The following is a 24,952-nucleotide window of genomic DNA, read 5'->3' on the forward strand; positions in this document are numbered from 1 at the left end:
TCCATATGACCACCTTCTAGCGTAGGAGTGTAGTTTATAAAGAAAGATAGAATGATCAACACTTATTTCAAAGAAAATACCAGAATTAAAGAGTTCTGTAAGTTGATAAAAGATGTCCTATATAAAATCTCCATATAAAAATCTAAACCGGTCAGCCCTAAAGATCTGACTAATACGAAATGCAGTAGGGAAATAAATATTTTAAACTACCTAACATGTTATTTTTAAGTTAATTGGTAATTAAGCTTGTAGAGTTAAACCTAACTCTGAACACATCATATTGTCCACCCACTGAGTTTACAGTGAGAGTAGTTTTCTTATGGTTCAGAATTTAAAACACCCTAATTCAGTTAGAAAAGCCTTTAAAGCCATTATTAAGTACTATATTTATTCCTGATAAATTCATGTGGTAGTAAGATCAGATTTCTGGTATTAAAGGTGGCTATTTCTGTGGGGTGAGTGACATTAATTATTTCATGTCAATCTGGGGGAATAGAAATGAACAGAATGAAAAACAGGAGCTGTTAAAATAGAGTAAGGAGTGACAGTTCCTGCGGTCCCCACTGAGTGAGAAGTCGGTGTGCAGAGGGCAGTCACCACCCGGCCCCCTGCACACTCAAGGGTTTTGGTGAGGTTGAGGATGAGCACTCCCACTCACGCCAAACTGGGAGAGAACGGATCCACAGGCAGGGCTCAATTTCACTCGTCTCATGAGGATGAGGTCAAATGTAACACATCAACAAGATGTAGGCTTCAAAGCTTGTGGAGTGCCAAATGTTATTTATGGGCACACATCTAGCTGTGAAGAAAAATCACCACCTCATTATTCAAAAGGCTGTGGAAAAACACCTTTAAAACTTGTTTCCAGTTCATAACTAGGGATATAACAGACTTTAAAAAAAAAAAAAAAGGTCAGAAATGAGTATACCCTACTGCCCCAGAAAAGATGTCAGAAGGTGGTTCGAGTAAGTGTCTACAATCACATTGTAGTGCATACAATCTCAAAACCGTTTCGGAAATACATGATATTTCATATAAGCTGGTTATCTCAGTAGCTTCATTTTCACGGAGTTGGTTCCATTCAAATTATCCCATTTCTTGGAAAGTTGTCTTCTAAACTGTGATTGCACATCTAAAGCGTATTGTCCACAAAAACAGAGGTGCTCATCTTTGCGTTTACAAACAAATCTATGTATTACCACTAACAACTTTATACAAGTATCTGATGTAATTTCAGTCCTTTTAAACTCAACTCCAAATTACACTTGTGACAGTGCTGAATTCCTAAATGGAAGAGTATATGCTGTTCCAAACTCCACAAAAATGGGTGGTAAAAAATCAAATTAACCTTTGAATGGATCTCACATGTATAAAGTCAGGGCATGATAGTAAAAACACCAAAATTCTGAATAATAAAATTATATTATCCAGGTAACTTCCATGTTTTCTAAACTCTAACCTGAATAAGGACAACAAAGGGACACACTGAAATATTAAACTGCTCAGCCTTTTGATGAATCTTTGACCAAAAAAAATACTTCTGAAAAGAAATTCACACGTGTGATTCTTACTTGTTAATTGCAGCAAGCACTTGTAAAATAATCACTCAGGCAAACGATTTCCATTTAACCATCTGGAGAACATTCTGAACCCCAAATGGAGCCAGACACAAGGGCAACCTGCAGGCTCAGAGGGCAAAGGCAGCCATTTCTCCAGCCTTTCCTGGGTCCTCCAATGGAGTGTGGCCCAGGTAGTACTTGGGGTTTCAAAGTGGAGCCCACATTTGGGGAGCTCCAGGGTTTCCAACTCAGGTCTCTGCATCCTGACAGAGATGGAGATGAACACACTGATTTCTCTGACAAAGTAGCTGGCAAAGCCACCTCTGTGCCAACAGCAAAGGTTAGAGGGTCAAGAGAGACATAGCCATCTGCTGGGTCCAAGGTGAGAGGACCAGAGGGTTCCCAAGCTCAAGGGAAAAAGCAGGCTGAATGTATCAGTGAGCTATGAAGTGCATGTTCTAGGTCAGCTAATCTTCATTTCTGTGAATCTAAAAGGATCTGGAACTCACAAGCTGTGTAAAGACATACAAATAAATTACCATGCACTGAAAGCCAATTAGGTTGTTTCTTTGATCATCGCTTTTCTGTTTAAAAAGGATTCCCACAAAAGAGGACACTCACACCTACCAAACTAGATGTAGAGATGATATTGTTCTGTGGACATGACAAAAATAATTCCAAACTTTAAGATGTCAAACAGATTCTGGAAGTTGAAAAAACTTTTTCTTTTAAAGAGCTGTACAGTATTAATAGTAGCAAATCAAAAATTTTGAATGTGGAAAACTTCACTTGCTGGAGGAATATAGGCATGGAGTAATTGTCCTTAAAGTTATTTTTCTCCCTTTCTTGCTTGGCAATTATTAGGCTTAACATAACTTCATCAGTCCAAACACACCAAACAGATGCCACTGTTCCAAGAGGCTCTAAGAAGAATGTTATTCACCTAACAATAAATGAAGGTCGCAGAGAACAATCTGGCTCTGCTTCTCTAGATGATCATAACAGAATCCCTTTAGCTGGTGGGGTTTTTAAAGCTGTCCCATCATACTTCTACTTCTACCCTCTGGCTCCTTTCTGAAACCCCCGGGGGTTTCCTCTAGCTGGGATTTCAGGACTCCAGCAATCCCAAAGATGTGTTGCAGTGGGAAGGGAATGCTGACATCCGGGGGTGAGGGGAGGGGGGCGCAGCAGGAACACAGGTGCTGTAAGAAGGGGGCAGAGCCACTTTTTCCCACATGCACTGCCATACTTTAGAAACCACTTTGCCCCGGGGGCTTTCCACCAATTCAAACAGCTAGTTTCAGAGCCCTAGGTGAAGTGCAGCTCCCTTATAAAATCAGACACTTCTCCATTTTAAAGGTCAGATTAGATTTTTATTTGGGTTCCCACCAAAACGACAGGCTTGAAAGTCAGGATGTGTCGAGGAGAAATAATTTTCTAGATTGTTTTAACATGCGAAGAATCAACCCACAGATCACAGAGCCTCAAGCCCTGGAGTGGGGGAGAGGGCCATCCACCTCCCAAGGCTGGGCGGAAAGGTTGGCGGCATGCAGACAGGAGGAGGGAAAGGGCAGTGGAGAAGTTAGCAGTCCGTCTCTTGCAGTCCTGAGTGAGAGTAGCTAGGGAGTTCTTCCATTGCATGGCCATGAGTGCAGCTATGGAGTCCCTCCACTGCATGGCCCTGTCTCAAGGTGAATGGGGGCGGAGGGGAGGAGGGCAAGCTTTAGAGTGATGCTCTTTATAAGCACAAAGAAAGAAGCCTTCTGCAACCACTGCCCTCCAGGCAACCAGTGGCCACTTTGTAGAGAAGCAGAGGGAAAGAAAGTCCAAGAGACTGAGCATTTTACCTCAAGAGATGAGTATTTACTGTCAAAAGAGGATAAAATAAATCAATGCAATGGATCAAGTTCACCAAACTGAACATAAATTGGGGCATACCCACCTCCCTCCTGAGAGAGGAAGACTGCATGTTCCTTTGCCTTCTGAGTTGAGTGTGAGGTTTGCACTCAGACTCTGCCCCAGAGGCACAGATCATAGAGGGGCTGAGCCTGGGTGCTGGCCACAGCAGCCCAGCACCCTCTGCTCTGTGAAGTTTTACTTATTCAAAGTCAAATGGAGACAAAAGTTTACTGAATAAACTAGGACAAGGAAGCTAAACACTTCCTAACAGCTTCTAGAAGCCACCAGTGCACATCACGACTAACCAAAAGAACAGTATGTATGTATTATTTACAGAGCAAGGACACCATTTTGTGTATACAGTTTGTTCATTCTTTCTTTCCTTCCTCCCTTCCTCTCTTTCTTTCTTAATTTCCTGGAAGCATCCTTGACAGAAAGAACTTAGCAAACAACCTGCCTTTACCCAGCCCAATGCAGCACCTAAAATACTTTCAGGCAAGAAGAGACTATATCAAAAATAAACTTTGAAGGAATATAAGAGCAAAATCGAAAATGCAATGTGGGATTTGATGGGAACAAGTAATTCCCCTGCTCTTGCATAGGCAAAAAAAAAAAAAAAAAAAAGAAGAAGAAGATCATAGTGCTTCAGTGATCTTAGTACTATCAAAAATGTAGTAGTGTTCTTCTGCATAAAGCATAGGTTTAGAAAGAAGTTCCCTAACTTTTCTGGAGCTTTAGGTTGCAGATACATTTTATACATAGTTTCTACAAGATTCAGTAAAATAAAAATATGAAAATAATAAAGAAATTCAGTGTTTGAAAAATAAGCAATCTTGCTTTGCCCTTTAAAAGGCCAAAGAAAGACTCCCAACAGAGAAGTAAAAGGGTAGGGACCCCACCAAACACATGCCCCAAACCACTGCTGGGTAACAGTTCCCAGGTGGCCTTGGTTCGAGTGATATCTACCCGAGATCTGAAAAGAGGCCAAGAACAGGCTCCCGTTTCTCATTTACCAGTATGGTTGGACAGCACCAGCCGTATCACTGTTTCCTAGCTTATGCAGAAATTTTAAGTCAGACTGTAGGTATGTCAAATGATACAGGGGCTTGCTTAATGCCATTTATCACTTCTTGCCTGAAGACACTGCCTGACAACATGTTGAACTCCATTACGGTTTTCATGTCTGTCCTCCCAGAGAGTCTGGAGCTAGGTATCCAATTTAGTTGATAAAAACTGCTGTAGGGTGAAGTCTCAAGGGAATGGTCAGTCCTTCAAATGCTATTCTTTCCCCAACTGCTCATTGCTTTAGTGTCTGGGGGGTGCGCGTGTGAGAGAGAGAGACAGAGAGAGAGAGAACTTCTGAGTATGAGCTCCTTGGTTTCTGAGGAGACATATAAAACTAGAAAACAGATCAGAAGTAAGATCTACCATCACCAGCGCGTGCACATCCTGAGCACTATCTTCCAAACGTTTCCGAGTCTCCCTGTATCCGATTACCGAGTGGCAGCCTGCTGCATCTGATCTAATCCCACATGTGACGCTGTCATCACGCTGTAATCTTTAACGTTTCCTCCCCCTCCCAGCAGCGCGGCAGCTTGAACGGTTTTGGAGTGGCTCAGCTGTGTGGTTTGAATGGCTCCAGGGAAATTGCGTTTGGACACATCACTGGCTTGACCTCCCCTGTCACTGAATTAGACGACAGCCTTTGGGTTTCTGATCCTCCCTCTGCGGGATAGCCACCTTTCTACGCACACAGAGATACACACAGACACAGACATACACACAGACACACACACACACACACACAAACACACCCCTAAGCTCAGTCTTATCCTAAAGCATAGTAATCTATCCAGCCTTCTTTCTCTGACTACAAAAGTTGGGAAGGTTGACACCTCCAATTAAAAAGAAGCTTTTAATGTCAAGTTCTGAGGCAGTAAAGTGATAAAAGGAGCCACAAAAGAGATGGGGATCAATAGCAGCCTTATTACAGATCATCTCTGGCTTGGTCCAGATGGGCCAACTCCATTAATTATGACGTGTGATTTATCTCTTCACCGCATTAGGCAGTGGCAAGACAAAATGAAATCACACCCGTAAGATAAAGCAGAGTGCTCCTGACGTTGCATGCCAACCACCAGCATGTCTGTATAAGAAAGAAGACCTTCATTTCACATATTTCATTGAAAGAAACTTGTTTTAAAGAAATATTGCAAGTAATGTGTTAGAAGGGACTATTCAGTAATTTATATAAAAACACTCAGAGAGCAAATAATATCCTCCCAGGCAAAGCATCAGTTTCCTCCCTTTAAACACTGAAAAAATATTATTCTCTACTGGATAAGGGGATTCCCCAGAGTACGCTTTCTTAATTAGATGTGAAAGCAATTAAAACCAAGATTTTTGTGAAGCTGTAAAAAGATCAAAACAAACTGATTTTCAACAGAAAGTAGATACAAAGGCACTGCAATGGTAGGAATGAAGTCCCGTGTAATCTTTGAACAGATGGGGCTGCCTGTGCGTCCACCGCTGTGCGCAGGAACAGCCCTATTGCCTGGAACAGAATCGGGCATCATTTTCTTTACTGTTTCTTCTCTCCTTTCATTCCCTAAAACTCCACTTTCAAGTTCATTACGGTGACTGAAGCCTATTCCGTGTTACAGAAAATCCTAACAAAATCAAGGAGAAACTTTTTTTCTTAAAAGAGCTGCATGAAAAGCCCCTTCACGGAAGAGCCATCCTCTTAACCAATTTTAGGTGTACAATCCATTTCTGTTGACTACTGGCACGATGTTGGCCGGTGGGGGCTCTGGAGCTTACCTGTCATACTTAACCAGAGCTATGCCTATTGATTAATAACTCCATTCATCCATCCTCCAGGCCCCTGGTAACTACCACTCCAGTCTCGGATTGTATGAATTTGGCTATTTTAGATCCCTCACGTAAGTGGAATCATGTAGTACTTATCTTTTCATGTCTGGCTCATTTCACTCTGAAGACTGTCCTCAAAGCCCCATGAAAAAAATTCTTAAGGAGAACTTTCTTTTTATGCAACATTTCCAAGTTTTCTCTCTAAAGAGGAAGGATGTTGAATCCTTGGTCTCTATAGTTTATTACAGATCTCACAAAAATTTAGAAATTTTAAGTCTGAAATAGGACACTAATAAAGATAGCTAGAAAGCTGAATTATTACTTTCATCAATACTAAAAGTATGGTAAAAATCACTTTCATTTAAAACGATGCTGAATTAGATCACTGATACTGATGGGCGAGGACGGGTTACACTGACCTGCCAGTGCAGATGTGCTCTTAACAGCACCGTGTATTGTAAAGAGTACTGTTGTTCACTGTAACATAAACTCAGGTTACGTAATCCTTATTTTCTCCTACCAGCTTTTAATTACATGAGAACATTCTAGCTCAATTTTGATATTTGATTGTGAACAGCAAATGTACTCAAGTTCATTTACATAAATTTTACATAAAATATTTAAATGTTTTGTTTTCTGAAGTAATAATATAAAAGATATGTTCAGCTACTTATAACCAGATTTCTTTGAGTGGAATCTGATCTAGCTTTTGAAATAGGCTTCCTCAGTTTAAGCTCATCAAATCTGTCTTTTAATCTATACCAAAGTATGAAAAATGAATTCTTTTTCATCGTCATAAGGAACAGGAATCAGAAACAAGTTACCTCTTACTTGGAGAACCCCACATGAACAACTTTAGATTATTATTATTGAAGATATCTGGGCTTTATCTGTATATTGATCACTCATCTATACACCACACATCGTAATTTTCCTGACCTGGATTGCAGAAAAAAACATGGGACAAAGACTCCTAAGCCTAGTTCTACCACTAATTTGATGTGCCACAGGGTTTCCGTGGTTTTCTTTGGATCAGGAGCAAAATAAAAGCACTCAACATGCGGTCTTCGGGCTCTCTCTCACTCTCAGTCTCCAACACTGCATAATCCCTGAGGAAACATGCAGTGTATACGCATACTGTTCCAAGATGTGCAGGAACGACCATGGGCCTCAGGTGAATCTCCCAGAATATGTGCTTCCACATTTCCAAGCACATTTCACTCTGTGAACTCAGCTTTCAACAGCCTCCTCCTTATCACCTCTACCTATTCAAATATGACTCATTCTTAAAGGTCTAGCTCAAAGGCCAATATTTCCCTGAAGCTTCCTAATACCTAAACCTGAAACTGACCATTCTTGTCTATAACATCCAAATGGTTCGTTTACACATTTTATTTTTCATTTTTTAAAAAGATTATTTATTTATTTATTTATTTATTTGACACAGAGAGAGAGAGAGAGATCACAAGTAGGCAGAGAGGCAGGCAGAGAGAGAGGGAAGCAGGCTCCCCGGTGAGCAGAGAGCCCGATATGGGGCTTGATCCCAGGACCCTGAGATCATGACCTGAGCTGAAGGCAGAGGCTTTAACCCACTGAGCCACCCAGGTGTCCCTCGTTTACACACTTTAAAATATCTGTTATGTATCATCTTACTATCTACGGATACACTTTATCTCCTTTATTCAACTGTAAACACCTCAAGGGGAGAAAAGTCTTATTTGTCTGACAACACATGGCCATTCCCACTCTCCATACCAGTCCAGTCCTTGTCTTCAATACCCCCCACCCCAATCTGCCTAGCCTAAGAAGGTGTCTGTACTTCTCTTCTTCCTCTACTCCTGCATGGCTTTGACACCTGCATGACTTTGACCCAGGGTTAAACCTCACCACTTCTAGGACCCAAGGAGGGACCACACATAGTGCAAAACCACAGTTTGGACAATTTAAAAGATCCATTTGTTGATGGTAATCACAAGGGCCATTAGGACAATCTAGGGGCCATGGATAGGGTAACCATACAACTAATTATCTAAATAGGGTCACTTTTTTTTTTTTTTAAAGATTTATTTATTTATTTGAGAAAGAGAGAGAGAGAGAAAGCAAGCACAAACAGGGGGAGGAGCAAAGGAAGAGGGAGAAGCAGACTCCCCACTGAGCAGGGAGCCCAGTGCAGGGATCAATTACAGAACTCCCGGATCATGACCTGAGCTGAAGGCAGACACTTAACCGAATAAGCCACCCAGGCGCCCTCGATAGAGACACTTCTAAGAGTTAAAGGGGGAACTATTAATAATTACTCTGGGGCAAGAGGTGTTGTCAACAGGAAGACCAGGATATGTGGCTACCCTAGACATGGGCATTCTTTCCTAGCCTCCAGAATGGTTTACAGGTTGTTCGTATTTGCGTGATCAATTCCTTCTCTGCATTCTCCTTTTTCCCAAAGAAATGGCACATTTTTTATATGTTAGCTTATTAACAAGAGTTTAGACACTGAGAAGTAATCACAATTGTGACAGCATAAATATATAACCGTACACTCTTAGGAGACATGGGCATGCAGGGCCCTGGCCTCCCCAGAGGGCGAGCTTCAGCAGTGCAGATGGGCAACGACACAGGAGTCCTGGAGGGGGTTCCTCATACTACTCTTACTTCTCACTTGCAGCCTTCGTATTATAAATGGGAAGTCAACAAAATGAAATAAGATCTTATTTCCAAGGTTAATTTTGGATAAAGCTCAACATAACATTACAAAATTAAAGAGCTATATTTAAGGTTCCGGACTGTTCAGCACATTAGCATACTTCCCATCCACACTCCTTTAGCTAGCTTTAATAAATTAATTGTCACAAGGTAAGAAACCATGAAATCACTTTAAAAAAGAAATATAAAATACAAGTATTACAAGAGTTATTGCTATAGAATATTATTTTATTAAAATTCTAATAATTTGAATTTAATTTGAAATATTTTATGGCTTACTTTTTCAGATGGAGTTAAAATAGAACAAATCAATAGAGCTAGGGGTGTAATGCAGCACAGCTATGTCCATTAAACATTATGTAAGAGTAAATTTCACAGTTTAAAAAATTTGAACACGCTAAAACATTCTGTCTGAGCGTTTCTGCAGCAATACAACTATCCAGTTATGTGCAAATAAGAGTTTTGTGGTTAAGAGTTATCATTCAGGAGTCCAGGAGAAGAAGGGGCAGGGAGCTAGGAGCTCTGAGGGATTCCTGTGCCGGATCCTGTGGTGGGCACTGGGAGGTCCTGGCATCCAGAAGCCTCTTTGCCATGAACCCTGAGAACCTCCATGGTCAGCACTCAGCTGCTGGTCTAGGTCCTGGGTCCTCACCCTTGTCCAGTCGCCCCTGTTATCACCCACGTGGGGTGCCATCACCCCACTCTCGGAAAGTTCCTGGTAAAAAGGTTACCATGAAGAAATGTCACTGTGGGATTGCCACAGAGATCTGTGAAGCCCTAAGGGTCTAAGTCGTGCTAGATTCTGGTGAACAAAAGAGGTCTACAAGATGTCTAACGATTTCATATGTGGCTTAAGCTTAAGAAGCATTTACATGCATCAGCTACCTCTTCTGGCTTCTTCTCATAAAACATGAGGAGGTGGGAACTAACGAGGTGGCCTCAGCCACAGAGTGAAAGAGTTCTCCAAACTTTCCCGTTTTTTACCTGTTTTCCTACCCTTACACTTTTTGCTGCAAAGGAGCACAGCATAAGTGTCCCGTGCTTTGCTCCCCAGCTGCCTCCCTTACCTTCCAGTGGACTGGATGGCTCCCTGAGGACAGGGGCAACTCAAGTTCATTCTTGCAGCCCCCGAAGCACCCAGCACAGCTCTCTCCCCAGTGTTTAGACGAACTTGCCCCGGCCTTCCCTCTTTCTTCAGGTTGACTGCCACTCTCTGCAGTGTGCCTGCAGAGCCCACTGTTTGGTCATTAGATCGCTCACATTACCATGAATTCTAAGCTAGAAATAGTAGGGGACTAATACATATCTGCTAAAATGTGTGGCTACTGTGCAGGAATCTAGGAAAAAGGTAGGTAATGAACGGATATGCTGTTTAAAATACTGCATTCTACTGACTCGTACTTCCAGATCTTATTTGCCTGAACACTTGAGCTAATAAGATCAGAAAGTGAAGAAGACCAAGAACAAAGGTATTTAGAACTTCCGTTTTTGGAAACAGTACCCCTTGGTCCAGTCAGCTTGTGAAACAGGGCATTCTCTGTGTATCGCCCCCTTGGGAATTCAGAGTGTCAGCAAAAGCCCTAAGATATCCCGCAGTAAAGACATATGATTAGTTTTATTCAAACCAGTATTTCCCCAAATTGCTTTACCAAGGAGCCCCTTCTCCCATGTGACATTTACTAATCCCCTAAGCAGCCAAGGTTCCTCTGAACACACTGTGGGAAATGCTGGCCTAATCTGTTTTTGTCTTTCTTTTGAATTGTATAAACCCCTCTGAAATAAAGCTTTCAGATCCAGTTCTAGAACGGTCAAAAATATTTCTGTTAAGTCTTATGATGCCACTCCCATTTTGTCTTTAACCACAGCAGCTACATCACTCGAGGCCTAGTGTTTTGTGGTCATAGCCCATGCATTTTGTGTAGAAGAGGTGGTAGAGGCGGCCTTCCAGTGCTAAGCACCCTGGGGAGCACAGGCTGCCAGCCTGGCCCATTTGGGAGAGGAGCATCCCACACCCTTAACCTTGCAGGCTGGAGAGCAACCATCAGCACTCCCGAGTGCTGACGGCCTCCACAACATCCTGGGGTCGAAACAGTGCTCTTCGCCCACTAATTCTCCCTCAGAGCTACGATACGTCAAAAAGTACAATAAGACCAGGATAGGATTAATGAAAATGCGATATATGTAAGCACAAAAATGTAATATTCTAGGTATCCTGAGGATACCTCATTAATGTTAAGTTGATTACGAATTACAGGTATCTCACAGCAGTTGCTGTAAGGAAGGAAAGCATCACACATTATAATCACGAGAGGGAAGCAATTGCCCCTAATGGTGCTTAAAATTTATTTTAGAAAATAATTAAATTTCTCAGTTCTACCAGCCTGAACAATGAAAACAAAATAAAAATGAGCAAATCAAGGGCTGGATGCAGAGAAAGATAAAAAATTTCTTCGCCATGTATGTGTAGGAAATAGCACATGCTTTAGAAATCAATTCGGATATGTTCTTGAAAAGCAAACCACTATTTAAACTGACGGAGGCAAGTATTTCTGAACCCTGCTCTCTAAAACAACACCAATAAAATACTGAGCTCTTTCAAATGCAGCAAGGTCAGAGGAATCATTTTTCCAACATAGATAAATGAAGCATGAAATGGGAAAGCTCACCCTAGCAAGAGTGCCTGAGTATGTCTGGTGTTTTGTCTTAAGATCTCTGTCTCACCCAGGCTCCATAAAAATACAAAGAATAACTCACCATGTCATAAGTTGTTACAATCTTCTTTAGAACCTCAGGCACAATTCCCTGCAACTCCATTGTGGGGTACTGCTCGCTCAGATTCAGGACCACCAGCGGCGTGTTGTCGGGTCCCAGGAAGCGGGGAGACACCGCCAACATGCACTGCATGAGATTGGCCACAGACGAGAGGCCGCACAGCTCCTTGAATGACACCACAGCATTCTGTTCAGTGGAAAGAAAGGAGGCGCTTACTTATTAACTGGAGGTTTTAATTTCTCATGGATATTCTACTTGATAGACTTGATTATACTTGAACTGCCTGGTACAACCATTATTAGCAATGTCATAACAGAATTAATCAATGATTATTCCATGCCAAAGAAAAGTGGCTATTTTCCAAAGTAAATACAGTAAATACAGTTACAGACATTTTCAATCCAAAAGTACAGAAGATGTAAGTTAAATTCATCTGAAGGATAAAACCTCTTTTCAGATCAAAGTTCACGGTGGTGCTAAGGCTGATATGCAATCATGAGCAAACAAAAAGAATGACTTCTATGTTCAAAAAAGGTAAAGGAAAAAAAAAATCAAATCAGGTTTAAAGTAAGCATCTAATATGCCAGCCATCCAAAAAGGAAAGGAATATTTGCAAGGAAGAAACTTGAGTGTCTTTCACCCATTTACACTGGTTCCAAATAGAAAGGAATTTTTTTTTTTTTTTTTTTTTTGGTTTAAACAACAAACTTTTTTTTTTAGTTATGGGGGCAAAAAGTCCAAGATCAAGGTTTTGATATGGTTTGTTCCTCTGAGGGCATGAGAGACGGACTGCTCTATCTCTCTTAGCTTTGGAAGTCATGTGAAGACAGAGATCTACCAGCCAAGGAATGCCGAGGATTGCCAGCAAACTACAGAAAATCTAAAGGAATTTTAAGGACAAAGCAATTTACCGGAGAGGTCTGCCCAGTAGGAGACCCTCCCCTATTAGCATGTCCATTGATTGCAACGTTTCTCCCCCACCATCCCTTCTCTCTTTTCTCACCACCAGAGCTATGCCATTAAAACCTCTGGTAAAGAAAACCCCTTGACACTGTCAAATGTCGTGGTTGGCATTCTTAGAGCACTTACCAAGTGCTAAGCCAGTAGGACTACCTAGTACCCATTCCCTCACTTAATACTCCCAACAAGCTGTGCTGTGGGTGAGAAGCAGAGTCTCAGCTTTGACCTCTCTCTGTTGTTTCCCTAAGGTCACTCAGCTGGTGAGGGAGGGAGTCAAAATTTTACCTGGAATCTTTTGATGCTGAGGTTTATGCTTTTAATTTCTGTGCTTTAACAACCGGTAAATTCTAACCAAAATGTGAGTTATTCCAGGTGCACTTGGGTCCTGATCTGGGCTGAGCATGGTGGCCAGAGGAGAAGAATCCAGGCCTTCCAAGTCCCGTGTCTTCTGTTCTCAGATACCCCATTCTAAGAAATGAGCAGCACTTTGGTTTTCTCAAACATTTTCTTTAATATCTCTTGAAACGTGGACTTTTAAGGACATTTCACTCAAAATCTCTTGGATAGTGACTGCTTGTGACACTAAACCATGGCTGTGGGGTCTCCCAATCACTCCATCACACCTCCCTGTTTTATCGTCTTCATAGCTCTTGCTAGTGTCTGCAACTGTCCTATTTGCTCGTTCACCTGCTCACGGTCCATTTCCCTCCCTGCTGCCTGTTTGCAGCTGAAGGCACTGCTTGTTCATGGCTGTGTCCTCAGAGCCCGGACTCTCTGTAGACAGGTGCCCATTAACCCTGCCACCGACTCTGCCGGGCGTGGCGCAGACACAGGACTCTGGACACAGGATGCCAGAGCTCCAGAGGATCCCCGTGGGAGTGCTGGGGCACGCACAGCCCTAGGGCAGGTGACAACAGTGTGCCTTGCTCTGCGCTAAGGGTTTCCCAAGCTATTCTTGCTCTCAGAAACAGGGAAGAGCGCTTCAGGTCTCTGTTAAAGGTTTGACTTGGAGAGGAAGAGAATAAAATTCCTCTATTGTGGCAAGATCTTTTTATGAATGATGCACCTATAAGATCTGTGCAGGGTTGAAATCTACTGAATATTCTGAGTCAGATTTTACTTGCTGGTGGCATTCTTCTTGTAGTAGTTATTTATAGTTATATAACCAGCTAATATATTTAATATATATGTTCTAATAAACACACACAGAGCATTTACCACAGAGTGGCAGGCACTCTCACACGCTGGGGTGGGAAAGGGCCAGAAGCTGTGTGAGGCAGGCCCTGGCACACTGCTGGACATGCAGACGATCCTTAATTAATTCCTGACTGCTTTTAGCCATTACACAGTTTAGAGGTAATTATTATCTTAGACTTCTAATAAATACAGACGCCACACGTCTTTTACTTAAACACTTGAACAACCGTCCTCCAAAAACAAGAGGCAGCTCAAAACACACACACATCAGATCACTTAAGTGTTTGCTATTTTCCTAGCAATACAGCTCCAGAAGAAAGGGTTGGAACATGGGCCTTTTAATTTGGTAGGTCATCAAAGTGTGTTCCAGCTAAAGGATATTCTGGAAAACCAGAGATTCCCACGTACACTCTTAGAAAACAATGGAGATCTGTGAAGCAGACAAGGACTAGGATGTGGTTATGTGAGACAGCAACAAAACTGGTTTATTCTAATGCATTATCAGTATTTTCGATACCAACTGCAGTTCTAGAAATGCAAATGATAAAAAAAGATGAGACTACTGGTAAATGTTCTAATAACAAATAGGAATTTACAAATTACTGAAAATGAAACATACTGTTGTAAACCCCAAAGCCCTCAAAGTATTCATGGATGGTACAGAGGGGCACTGTGAAGAAAAGCTGTTAAGGAAATACTTAAACCCAAGAGCATACCTGCATGTTCTCTCTCAGATCTGTGGCATCCCGGATAGGGGGCTGGGCATTCTTGAACACCTCATCCACAGTTTTAATCCACAGTGTTCTTAAAGATGCATATTCCCTGGATTTCTTCCCTTTTCTCACAGAAAGACCCCTTTTATGAGGTTTCCCTCCTCCTCTTCGGTTAGTAATAGCCACGTGGACAAACAAAGAGGCGTGTGCAAGGACCTCTCCAGTCAACGACTGTAGGGGGACGTGGCGGTAGCCTGTCTGTAAACATTCAAAGGGAATTGTGTACTGGCCAATGAACTCATCCCCAATGTAGTCATCATCCAGTACTACAAAGCGCACCATGGCCAGTTCAGGTAGGTTGATCTGAAATTCAAAGCTTTCATCAAAAATGGGAGCATCTCCATTCTGGTGCACGGTTTTTGTCCTTTGTTCTGCACAGTCAGCAGGGATTCCGTGAATCTCCACATAGACGTAAGGATCCACCACATCCCCTTTGGCACCTGATCCTTTGGGTTTGGGAAAGTTCTGCCCGCTGATGATTTTAATGTGAAGAAGCTGCGGTGAGACTCCTGGCACGGAGTCCTTCGTGTTGGCACTGAAGAAAGAAACCTCTTCCCTCATGATGGCCGGCCGGAGGACATAGCCGCAGTTTCCGTTCTGCCGAAACCAGCCAATATTCAGGTCCATCATCAGGCCTGGGGTCTGAAAGTTCATGGCTACGATCTGACAGCCACACTTCCAAAAATCTTGAGGGTTCATATTACTGGAGTCAATTCTCATTGGGCTGGGGAAAACCCTGGCGAGAAAACGTTTGTTGTAATTCACAAAGTCCCCGGGGTTTTCATTGGCGTATTTGCTGGCAAGCACTTCATTAAACGAACAGACCTCCCAGTACTTCTGAACCTGAAATGATACCTGAAATTCTTTGAACTGAACGGACTTACAGATGCTCACCAGCTCAGACAGTTCTTTACAGAGCTGAAATCGCTTCACAGGCACGTTGTTGGGCTGCTCCACGTTCTCTTTGCCCATCCTCTGAGACATTTCTGCCCCTTCATCTTCGTCGGTAACATCCCCTTCAACACCAGAGCAGTTTGAGGACAGCTTCTTTGCTTTAATTAGAATCCTCCCTTTCAGGACATCTGGGGATGGTAGGTAAGATTCCTCCACATTGGGCGATGTTGTATAGAGTTTGTCCCCTAAAATCTTCTTCATGTGCTGAACCATTACCTTCTGCTGTTTAATAGAACAGTGATTTTCTAAACACAAGATAAGAGGGTACTCTGAAGCAAAGAATGCATACTTGTTAATAATATCAATGACACTGCGGAAGACTATCTGAGAGGTCATGGTGTGGCCCGTGTAAATTACAGGTTCATTATCTGGCCCATCCCACACATCCAGTTCAACACTCCGGCAACCCATTTTAAGAGCTCGGATGTATCCCGTGATGTCAGAGGGACCTCGGAACTGATCCTCTATTAAGTATGTATTATGAGATGAGTTTATAAAGTAATGAGACAAAGGTTGCTTCATATCTTGACAGACCTTCTTATGTTCCGGATCAAATATATAACAATCAGGGGACATAAGGTACTTAGTGAACCCATCTATGGAAAGCCAGCCCTTTTCCTGACCTTCTTTGGATGGCTCATATTTGCTAATAATTTCAAGGCTTATTTCCTCATTTATATGTGCCACACCCTGCTCTGCCTCAAGAAACATCATAAGGTCCTTGGTATCAAGAAATTCTTTATTGCTCGAAAACTGAACTAAAAGGAAATAAATTTCGGGTCTGGTACAAAGCTCATGGAAAACCTCAACAAATTCTTCCTTTGTGACTTCAGTACCAGCTTTGTCCTTGGATTTGTGCAATTCTTTGAACTTAAGCTCAATTTTGCTAGTTTTTAAACCGGGATTGAGGTCTCTGATACACTGCACAGCATTACACAGAGTTATATGTCCAAGGTTATCTACATCAATTTCACTAAACATTTGTGAAACCCAAGAAGTCCTCATGTTGTCTTGGCTACTTTCTAACATATCAAGTGTATGTTTTCCATAAGAAATTAGGTACCGCAGTCCCGTAACCCAGATGTTCGCAACATCTGCAGTGTTGGCAACCAAATCAAGTGACTCATAGTTCTCTCCATATATGACTGAAAATGCACAATCTTCAGATATCTGGTCAGAAATGCCATTGCTGCGGAATATGTCTGTATTTTTTCCTGTTCTCACTTCCTTGATGGATTTGATATCAATCTTGGCTTTCTCAGAATCCTTCTTAGATGGTTCCCACCTCAGGCTCTGCATGTCAGCATCCAGTAAAAAGTACCTATGGTAAATCCTGGAGTTGGAGCGGACCTTTTTGAGTTCGGAACCCTCGACCATTGAATTGATGCAATCGCTTGCACTGCTGATCTTCTTCTCTGTCGGCATGCTACTAAACGAGACAGTCTTCTTCCGTTCTCTTTTCTGTTTTGTACCATCCTGGGAGAGGAAAAAGAAAAGTGTAAAAGAATAACATAAACATGGGTTTCTGTGTTCAAGACTAGGAATAAAAATTAATTTCTTCAAAAAAATCCTACTGTGAGGATCTCCTATTGAATGATCTATGATAAATGACAATCACTTCTAGAGCTTAGAAGCAGCCTGGAGTTTGCAGTCTAATATAAACAGGTAAAAAAATCATTATTGAATAATTGCAAGGCCATGGGTGTCAAGAAACACAATTTCAGTAATACAAAATAAAATCGTGTACAGAGAATGGACTGCTTAATTTGCAGTGCTCAGGGAAAAATGAAAACACAGGACTCCTTATTCAAAAATTGTTAAGCATTTTAGGGGCTCTTGGTGGCTCAGTCAGTTAAGCATCTGACTCTTGATTTCAGCTCAGGTCATGATCTCAAGGACCATGAGGGCAAGCCCCCATTAGGCTCTGCACTGAGTGTGCAGAGCCTGCTTAAGATTCTCTCTTCTCTCCCTCTGCCCCTCCCCAGTCTCTCTCTCTCTCAAAAAAAAAAAAAAAAAAAAGAAAGAAAGAAAGAAAGAAAAAGAAAACAATTGTTAAGAATTTTAAGGTGACAGAAGAGTATTGATTCAAGTACAGGGCCTTACTGAGTGTGGGGCCTGCCCAACCCCACAGGTCATACACCCATGAAGCAGACTCTGCATCTGAATGCATCTCCCACACTAGTGTTCCTCAAAGGCCTGTCCATTTGCCTCAGAACCACCTGGCTTACCTGATTAAAATGCAGTTTCCTAGGCTCATAGGATCAGATCTCTCGGGGGTAGTGCTCAGGAATTCGCACTGTAAGCAACACTCTAGGTGAAGGGGAGGCTCACTGAAGTTTGAAAACCACTTCCTGACCACTTGGACTCACTAAGATATCTGGGCTATTTCTGGAAACGCCAAAAGTCCAGAAACAGCTAAATACTGACCACTAAACTGTGTGTTAAATGAGTAGACACTGAAATTCCAGCCAAAATTGCTGGCTCTTAAGTGTCTCTGATTAGTCATGGTTCTCAAGACTTCGCACACGTACAGTTCTGCGGCTGCAGTTGTACTGAGTCTGGGTGGGAGGACAGCTGAGGGTGCTTCTGACACCCTAGAGCTGGATTTATTAAAGCCTGCTGCCACACACAGGGCTAGAGCTCAGAACAATGTCACCTAAGTATGTGCAGCATCACCGGGTTGTGAACGCCATCAAGGAAAACACTCTCAGCAGCATCTATTTCTGAAGAAGTCTTCGTCTCCAAGGGCACAGCCCTCAACTTCCCTGCTCGGTGTCACAGGTGCCTGCCTTAAGAGGCTGATGCCATAGTTATGTGTGTATTGAAGTTCCTTCCCTGTACAGACACCTTTATTACCTTTTTTTTAAATGCTCAAATGACCTCAAAGCATCTTTCACAATTTTCACCTAAAACGTGAAAAATTTCACGTGAAATTTTTGATAAATTTCCAGTAAGTCATTCTATTCACACAGGGGGAGTAGATGCGGAGGTTGAGATTATATAACTTTTGTGGCAATGAAGAGAAGAGCATGAAGAATATTAGACAAAGGCGACTCTAACTTTTCTGCTTTGGAGAGAATCTATTTTGAGTAAAATCTCTACATTTTAGAGAGTGATTATGCCAGTCTCTGCATCCAAAATTTAAAACCACTCTTACTTTTTGACTACCTATACTTCCAAAAGCAATTTGCAGGAGGTAATTAAACTTAAACTTTAAATCATATGGTTATCATTTCCCTTAAAGTTTCAAAATGAACCACAGAGGCTTTTTAAATGCAAGATACAACATAAAAGCCACAAGGTAGAGTATTTCTTTGCAACTGAATCCTCAGAACGATAAAGTGCAAAAGACATAAAAACTGTGGCAGTTGTATCCATAAGATGAATTGCATCATAGCTCTTCCAAACCCCTAAAGCATAGCCTGTGTTCTATCTATTTAAGTGAATTGGCATGAAATTAAATTTGTAATCAGCCATGCATAAGGGCCTGAAACAAATGTACAAATTTCCAATTTTTCAGAACGACGGTTGCTTTACCTTTAAAAACAAACATGTACCTTTAGTAAAGACAACATACTAATTAAGTAAGGGAATGTTATAATCGTTATAAATTATATCTCTAAGGTGCCACTAGTAAAAAGAAGTCACAAAGATAAATGAAGTTGCTTACCCATTTATCCATTAAAAATACATATAGCATTTTCTCAGCACCGTAATCTTTCATTCTGTCCATCTTAACATACTGATTAATACTCACCTACTACTTTCTATTGTATTACAATTGGTACATTTCAGATTCATAGTTCTCTTTGAGAAGAAGAAAAAGCCAAATCACAAAGCACACTAATAAATACTTATGTGCTCACACACCCCCATCTGTGGGACAGACAGGAGCTTAACCACTACACTTGAGGCTTTCAAAACATTGCCCAGCTTTTCACAAGCCAGCCAGGTTTTGATTGGTGAGTTCTGATCCTTCATTGCAGACACAGGCACATGACGGTCAACCCAACATAGGCTGATATAATGACATAGGCTGATATAATGACAGCAATGATATAATTACAAGAGACCTTCCTGTCTCTTCCCCCTTGTCTGCTGTGACCCAGAACCATCCTGTCCTCTCCAGAGCACAACACGGCCTCCTTCCTCTCCAACAGATGAAGCTATTAGCAAATACCAACAGTGTGCTTGCTTAGAGACCAAACAGGAGAACGGATGTGCGAGCTTGCTCTCACCACCGGATGGACCTGAACCACTGGCTGGAAGCTGCAGGTGGATGTGAAGGCAGGCCAGCCCCCACGGCCCAGAGGAAGAGAAGAGAAGGACAGAAGCCCCTGTGTAGGAGGGAGGAACAAATGAGGCTCAAATAGCAGGAGATCCAGGTCCCCAGTTGACCTGACTCCCAGAATCTTTATCCCACACCTACTCGGCTTTCACTTTTCAGCCCAGGCGTGATCAAGTACAGCTCACCCTTGAACAACTCGAGGGTTAGGGGTGCCCATCCCTCATACAGTTGAAAATCTGCTAATCACTTCTGATTCTCCAAAACTCAACCACTCAGAGCCTGCTACTGACCCGTAGCCTTCCCGGTAACACATAGTTGATTAACACATACTTGGCATGTTACGTATTACATGCTGTATTCTTACAATAAACTAAGCTACAGAAAATGTTTTTAAGAAAATCGTCGGGAACAGAAAATACATTTACAGCACTTCACCGTATTTATTGGAAAAAAAAAGTCCATGTCTAAGTGACCCGTACAGCTCAAACCCTCGCCGTTCAAGGGTCTGTTGTACTTGCATAAACTCAGCAGCTGATCAACACCATGGCTGGAGTCTCTTTCCTACATTCGCTCCTAATGTTACTTAGTTTGAATTTAACAGTGAAAAGTGCTACATATATAGTCTTTTTATCTAGAGAAAACAAAATTCATATAATTTACAAGAACTAATCACCTAAAACCAGAGGAAAAGATGTAAGTTTCTGCTGAGATAAAGATGCCTCAAAATGCTTCTAAAAACAGTGTGATGTTTCGAAGCTGGTTCTTCCATTTTAAGCACTCACCATCTAAAGCTTCTCAGTGGCAAAAACAAGAGAATATAAACTTCTGATACTCTATCAGCACTTATTAACACCAAGAGAAGAAACACGAAACAAATGTTCAGTCTGAAGGAAAATCAGCTTTCGAAAAGCCCATGTCCACAACAACCCTGAAATGCTGAATTCTGGATACAGGCGGGGATTCCAGAGGGGGTTGGGGGTGGGGCATATCAGAAGGAAGAAGGGGATGGAGTATGAAAACCAAGCAGTTGTTTGCCTTTCTGGTTTGTTTTGAGTCAAGTCATTTAATTTGGTTTAGAAATAACATTTAAAAAGACCTTGAGATCTCTATGTTAACTGAAGGGGACCTAGGAATAAAAAGAGTTAAGAAACACCAGGTTAAAGAAATTTCTATCCTTAACAAAAGAAAACAGGAGGCCCCCAGAAGCAACTTGAGGCCCCTTAAAGGAGCACAGCAAGGCCTGGCCTTTCTTAAGCTCAGTAACAAGAATGCTGAATTGAAGGAAGAAGTCATGCTGGGCACATCAGAGCTACCTTGCAAGGTTTCTCATTCATCGTTAAAACTTTGATGTGCTCTCCAAGATGAGCAAAGACGGAAAAAAAAAAAAAAGGATCTGGAGGAAAATCGGTCACTTTGAAGGTCATTTTGTACAATCAGATGAACTGAAAAGAATAAAATAACTTGAAGAAAAGCTAGGTACGGCCAAATGTTGCTTCCCGCTCACGTGGAATTCCCTTTACTGCATATAACAGAGAGCTGCTTGGCCCACAGGCTCCTCTCTTCACAGCCTCCCTCTCCCAGGATGCCCTCTACTGCATTCCCAGAGCTCACCCTGGCCCAACTTTGGCAAGGAGTCTGTGAACCCGCAGATCAGCTTTTGGCTTGGGAACCCACAGGAGAATTGAAAGTCATGTGTGTGAGCAGGTAACATCAGGAGGATAGCTCAGAATATGGAAAGCCAAGAGAGAATATCATTACCACCAGGATGAGAAAAAGCCAAACTATCTATAAAATCCTAAGTTTTCTTCTATCCATCAGAGAACGGTGGTCACAAAGCAACCAAGGGAGCTGCATTCCAGAGAGTGACAGGCCCTTCCGAGGACAGACAAGACCCAGAAACTGCTTCACATTTGACAGGGCATGGGAGAGAGAGGTCACCAGGGAAGCCGCACACATAAGAAGTCGGCTGAGATTTTCAGGAAATCATACAGGCCAAGTGTGGGCTAGGATATCAGTGTAGAATAACAGGGAGCCCCAGACACACGCAGCGTTTGCGCACATTTGTAGGTCTGCTTCATGGGTGCTCCTGAAAAAACTGGGAGAACAGGAGAGAGAGCCCCTCTGCAGGGCACAGACATGGGGGGCAGATTGAAACTCTGCCTCTTTCCCCAACTACCCTCCCATATTGAAGCAAAAGCCTTAAGCCACTGAGGGAAGGGCAGCAAGCCCTCTTTCTCCAGCACCACTGGGGTCAGGGTAGAAGCAAAATCCATCTACCTCTACAGCCAGGCAAAGATCTACTGCCCCAAAGGGTAGAAGAACCTCTTGGATTCAGGAGCCTGCACCAATAAAAGCAGAACTCTATTACCACCAAGAGAGAGCAGAAGACTGTCTCCAGCCCCAACTCCACACAGACACTGGCAGAGTGTGGCTGCTGAGGGGAGCAGGGCAGGTGTGCCTACAAGGTTCCATCCTGATGAACAGGAGCGTATGGCTGCCGAATACTGAAACTAGATCAGGAGGACAAAGAACTCCCCCTGACTTTCCCAGAACCCTTGGCACCAAGGAGCAAGCCGTGCACCATGGAGGTAGAGCAAGAACAAGGAGAGAGACTCCTTTCTCACACAGCCATCTGAGGATGAAAGCCGAGGGCAGAGCAGGTACAATAAGTAAACCTCTGGGACTCTAGTCCCCACCCTAAACACAAGGCTATTGTTGCCCACTGGGGGAGGAATTTAAAGTCAGTGGTACAATAAAGGTAACAATGGCGCCTCAAAATACAAAACCCATGCAATTATTGACTAGACTGGCTCAACTTCCCCAACATTAACGACCCAGAAGATGAAGAGGCATGTTCATTTCTGAGCATTAAGTGTTATTTACTTCAGTCTTTATGAAACATGATGCCCAGCATTCAATCCACATTATAGGACACACACACACACACACACACACACACACACACACCACCCCTTAGACATCTCACAGTCAAACTGCTCAAAAACAAATACAAAAAGAAAAACCTTAAAGATATACAGAGGAACACAAATAAGAATAACAATTCAGGGACACCTAGGTGGGCTCAGTTGGTTAACGTCTGATTCTTGGTTTCAGCTCAGGTCATGATCTCATGGGTTATGGGATCAAGCCCAGTGTCTGGCTCCTTGCCCAGCGTGGAATCTGCTCAAAAGATTCTCTCCCTCCACCCCTCCCCCTGCTTGTTCTCGTTCTCTCTCTCTCTCTCTCAAAACAATCACTCTTTAAAACAATGACAACAGGAGTGGATTATAGGGGATCCACTTATGTCTAGCCACAGGGCATCTACTTGACCAGGCTTGCAAATGTACTGAATTCTTTTCAAAAGTTATTCCCCTTTAAAGCACTATAGTTTCTAAATTTTCCTGTGCTGCCACAAAGGTGTCCCTAACCTAGAGGTCAGTCTCTGAAGGCTCACAGGTGGGTTTCAGAGGCCTCAAAAGACTGAGTGGATTCTGAAAGTGATAGGCAAACCCATCCCTCTCCTTGAAGAGGTTTAGAGTCATGCACCTTATTAACATAAACTTCAAAAGGCAAAGAAAAAGATTATCATTTCCTAAAAAAGAAAGTCAACCTTACACGTTAAAGGCAAAGGGTGTATGTTTTATAGGACTGTCAAGGAAATTTTAAGGCTATCCAAAAGAGAGATGACAAACTGAGAGATAGGCAAACAAAAGGAAACCACATAATTTATGGATATAAGGAACAGATTTTCACTAATAACAGCAAAACCAATCAGTCATAGGAAGAGTTCTTATTTATAGCTGTAAAATAGGTTTTCTTAATTCCAAGGGGAACAAAATAATCCAATAGCTTGTGTACTTTCTAATTTAGCAATCACCCACAGAAATACTATGAGCCCCAAGAGGCAAGCTAGCATTACATAGTCTTTAGTCCTTCAGCTTTCCACCTGTAAAACAGAGACTTAAAAAAATACCTGTGCGGGGCGCCTGGGTGGCTCAGTGGGTTAAAGCCTCTGCCTTCGGCTCGGGTCATGATCCCAGAGTCCTGGGATCGAGCCCCGCATCGGGCTCTCTGCTCAGCAGGGAGCCTGCTTCATCCCCTCTCTCTCTGCCTGCCTCTCTTCCTACTTGTGATCTCTGTCTGTCAAATAAATTAAAAAAAAAAAAAATACCTGTGCCCCCCGTGTGTTATTTATAGTATCTACTTCATAGGGTTGTTATAATAATAAATGAGTTCACAGCTGGAAAGTGCTCTAAATGCTGCCTGAAGTTTTGTACACTCTGCGTGAGGTGCGGTTCAATAAATACATTTCAGGCTGAAATTATTTCTTCATGAAAGAATAATAAAAAGAACACGATTATAAATGTGCAACTGTAGTACTCTAATCACTGAGGATTTGTTGGAAGTTAGTCCCATTCCAGAAGGAACAGAATGAACACAGTTCCCCTCTGGGTCTGGTTTCACTGAGGCTACCAGTTAATGCTCCTGGGGGACTTTTAAGCACAACCAAGTGGATGTGATGCCCAAGATATATTGGGAAACTGTCAAAAGGAGCCAGATGCCCTCTTCAGCAGGTTGTATGTCCACATTCATAGGGCACAAATAAATAAATCAGTTCTCAATGTCTTTTGTTAATTTTATTTATTTTTCTTTTGTTAATTTTAAATCCCATCAATTTAGTTAGAATTATAATTTAACTCACATGTAGGTATTCATATGTAAAAAATACGAAGCAATGATCCCCATAATATTTTTGTCTAAAAAGTACTGAAACAACTTCACTCAAAGCACTTTCTGACCAGAATTATTCAGATGACCCCTTCTACTTCATACGCCCATATTATTTCCTACAGTGTTCAAAATAACTATGCGCAAAGAAAACACATTTCCAGGTCCTATAAAACGAAGTTTTCAACGTCAGGTTAAAGCTTCGAGCTGACTCGATGTGATGGGTTACACCTGCCTTGAAAAAAAAAAAA

General features: G+C 42.2%; 1 protein-coding gene across 1 annotated transcript in view; it reads right to left on the reverse strand.

Moving 5' to 3' along the window:
- LOC111155004 (phospholipase C like 2) overlaps nt 1–24,952 on the reverse strand; it is a 210,105-nt gene that overhangs the window by 76,663 nt on the left and 108,490 nt on the right. The window contains 2 exon segments of the mRNA XM_022514996.1: nt 11,784–11,987; nt 14,675–17,161. Coding sequence (XP_022370704.1) covers nt 11,784–11,987; nt 14,675–17,161 — 2,691 coding nt within the window.

Source organism: Enhydra lutris, unplaced genomic scaffold, assembly GCF_002288905.1.
Source record: "Enhydra lutris kenyoni isolate GAN:26980312 unplaced genomic scaffold, ASM228890v2 scaffoldscaffold39, whole genome shotgun sequence".
NCBI lineage: Eukaryota > Metazoa > Chordata > Mammalia > Carnivora > Mustelidae > Enhydra > Enhydra lutris.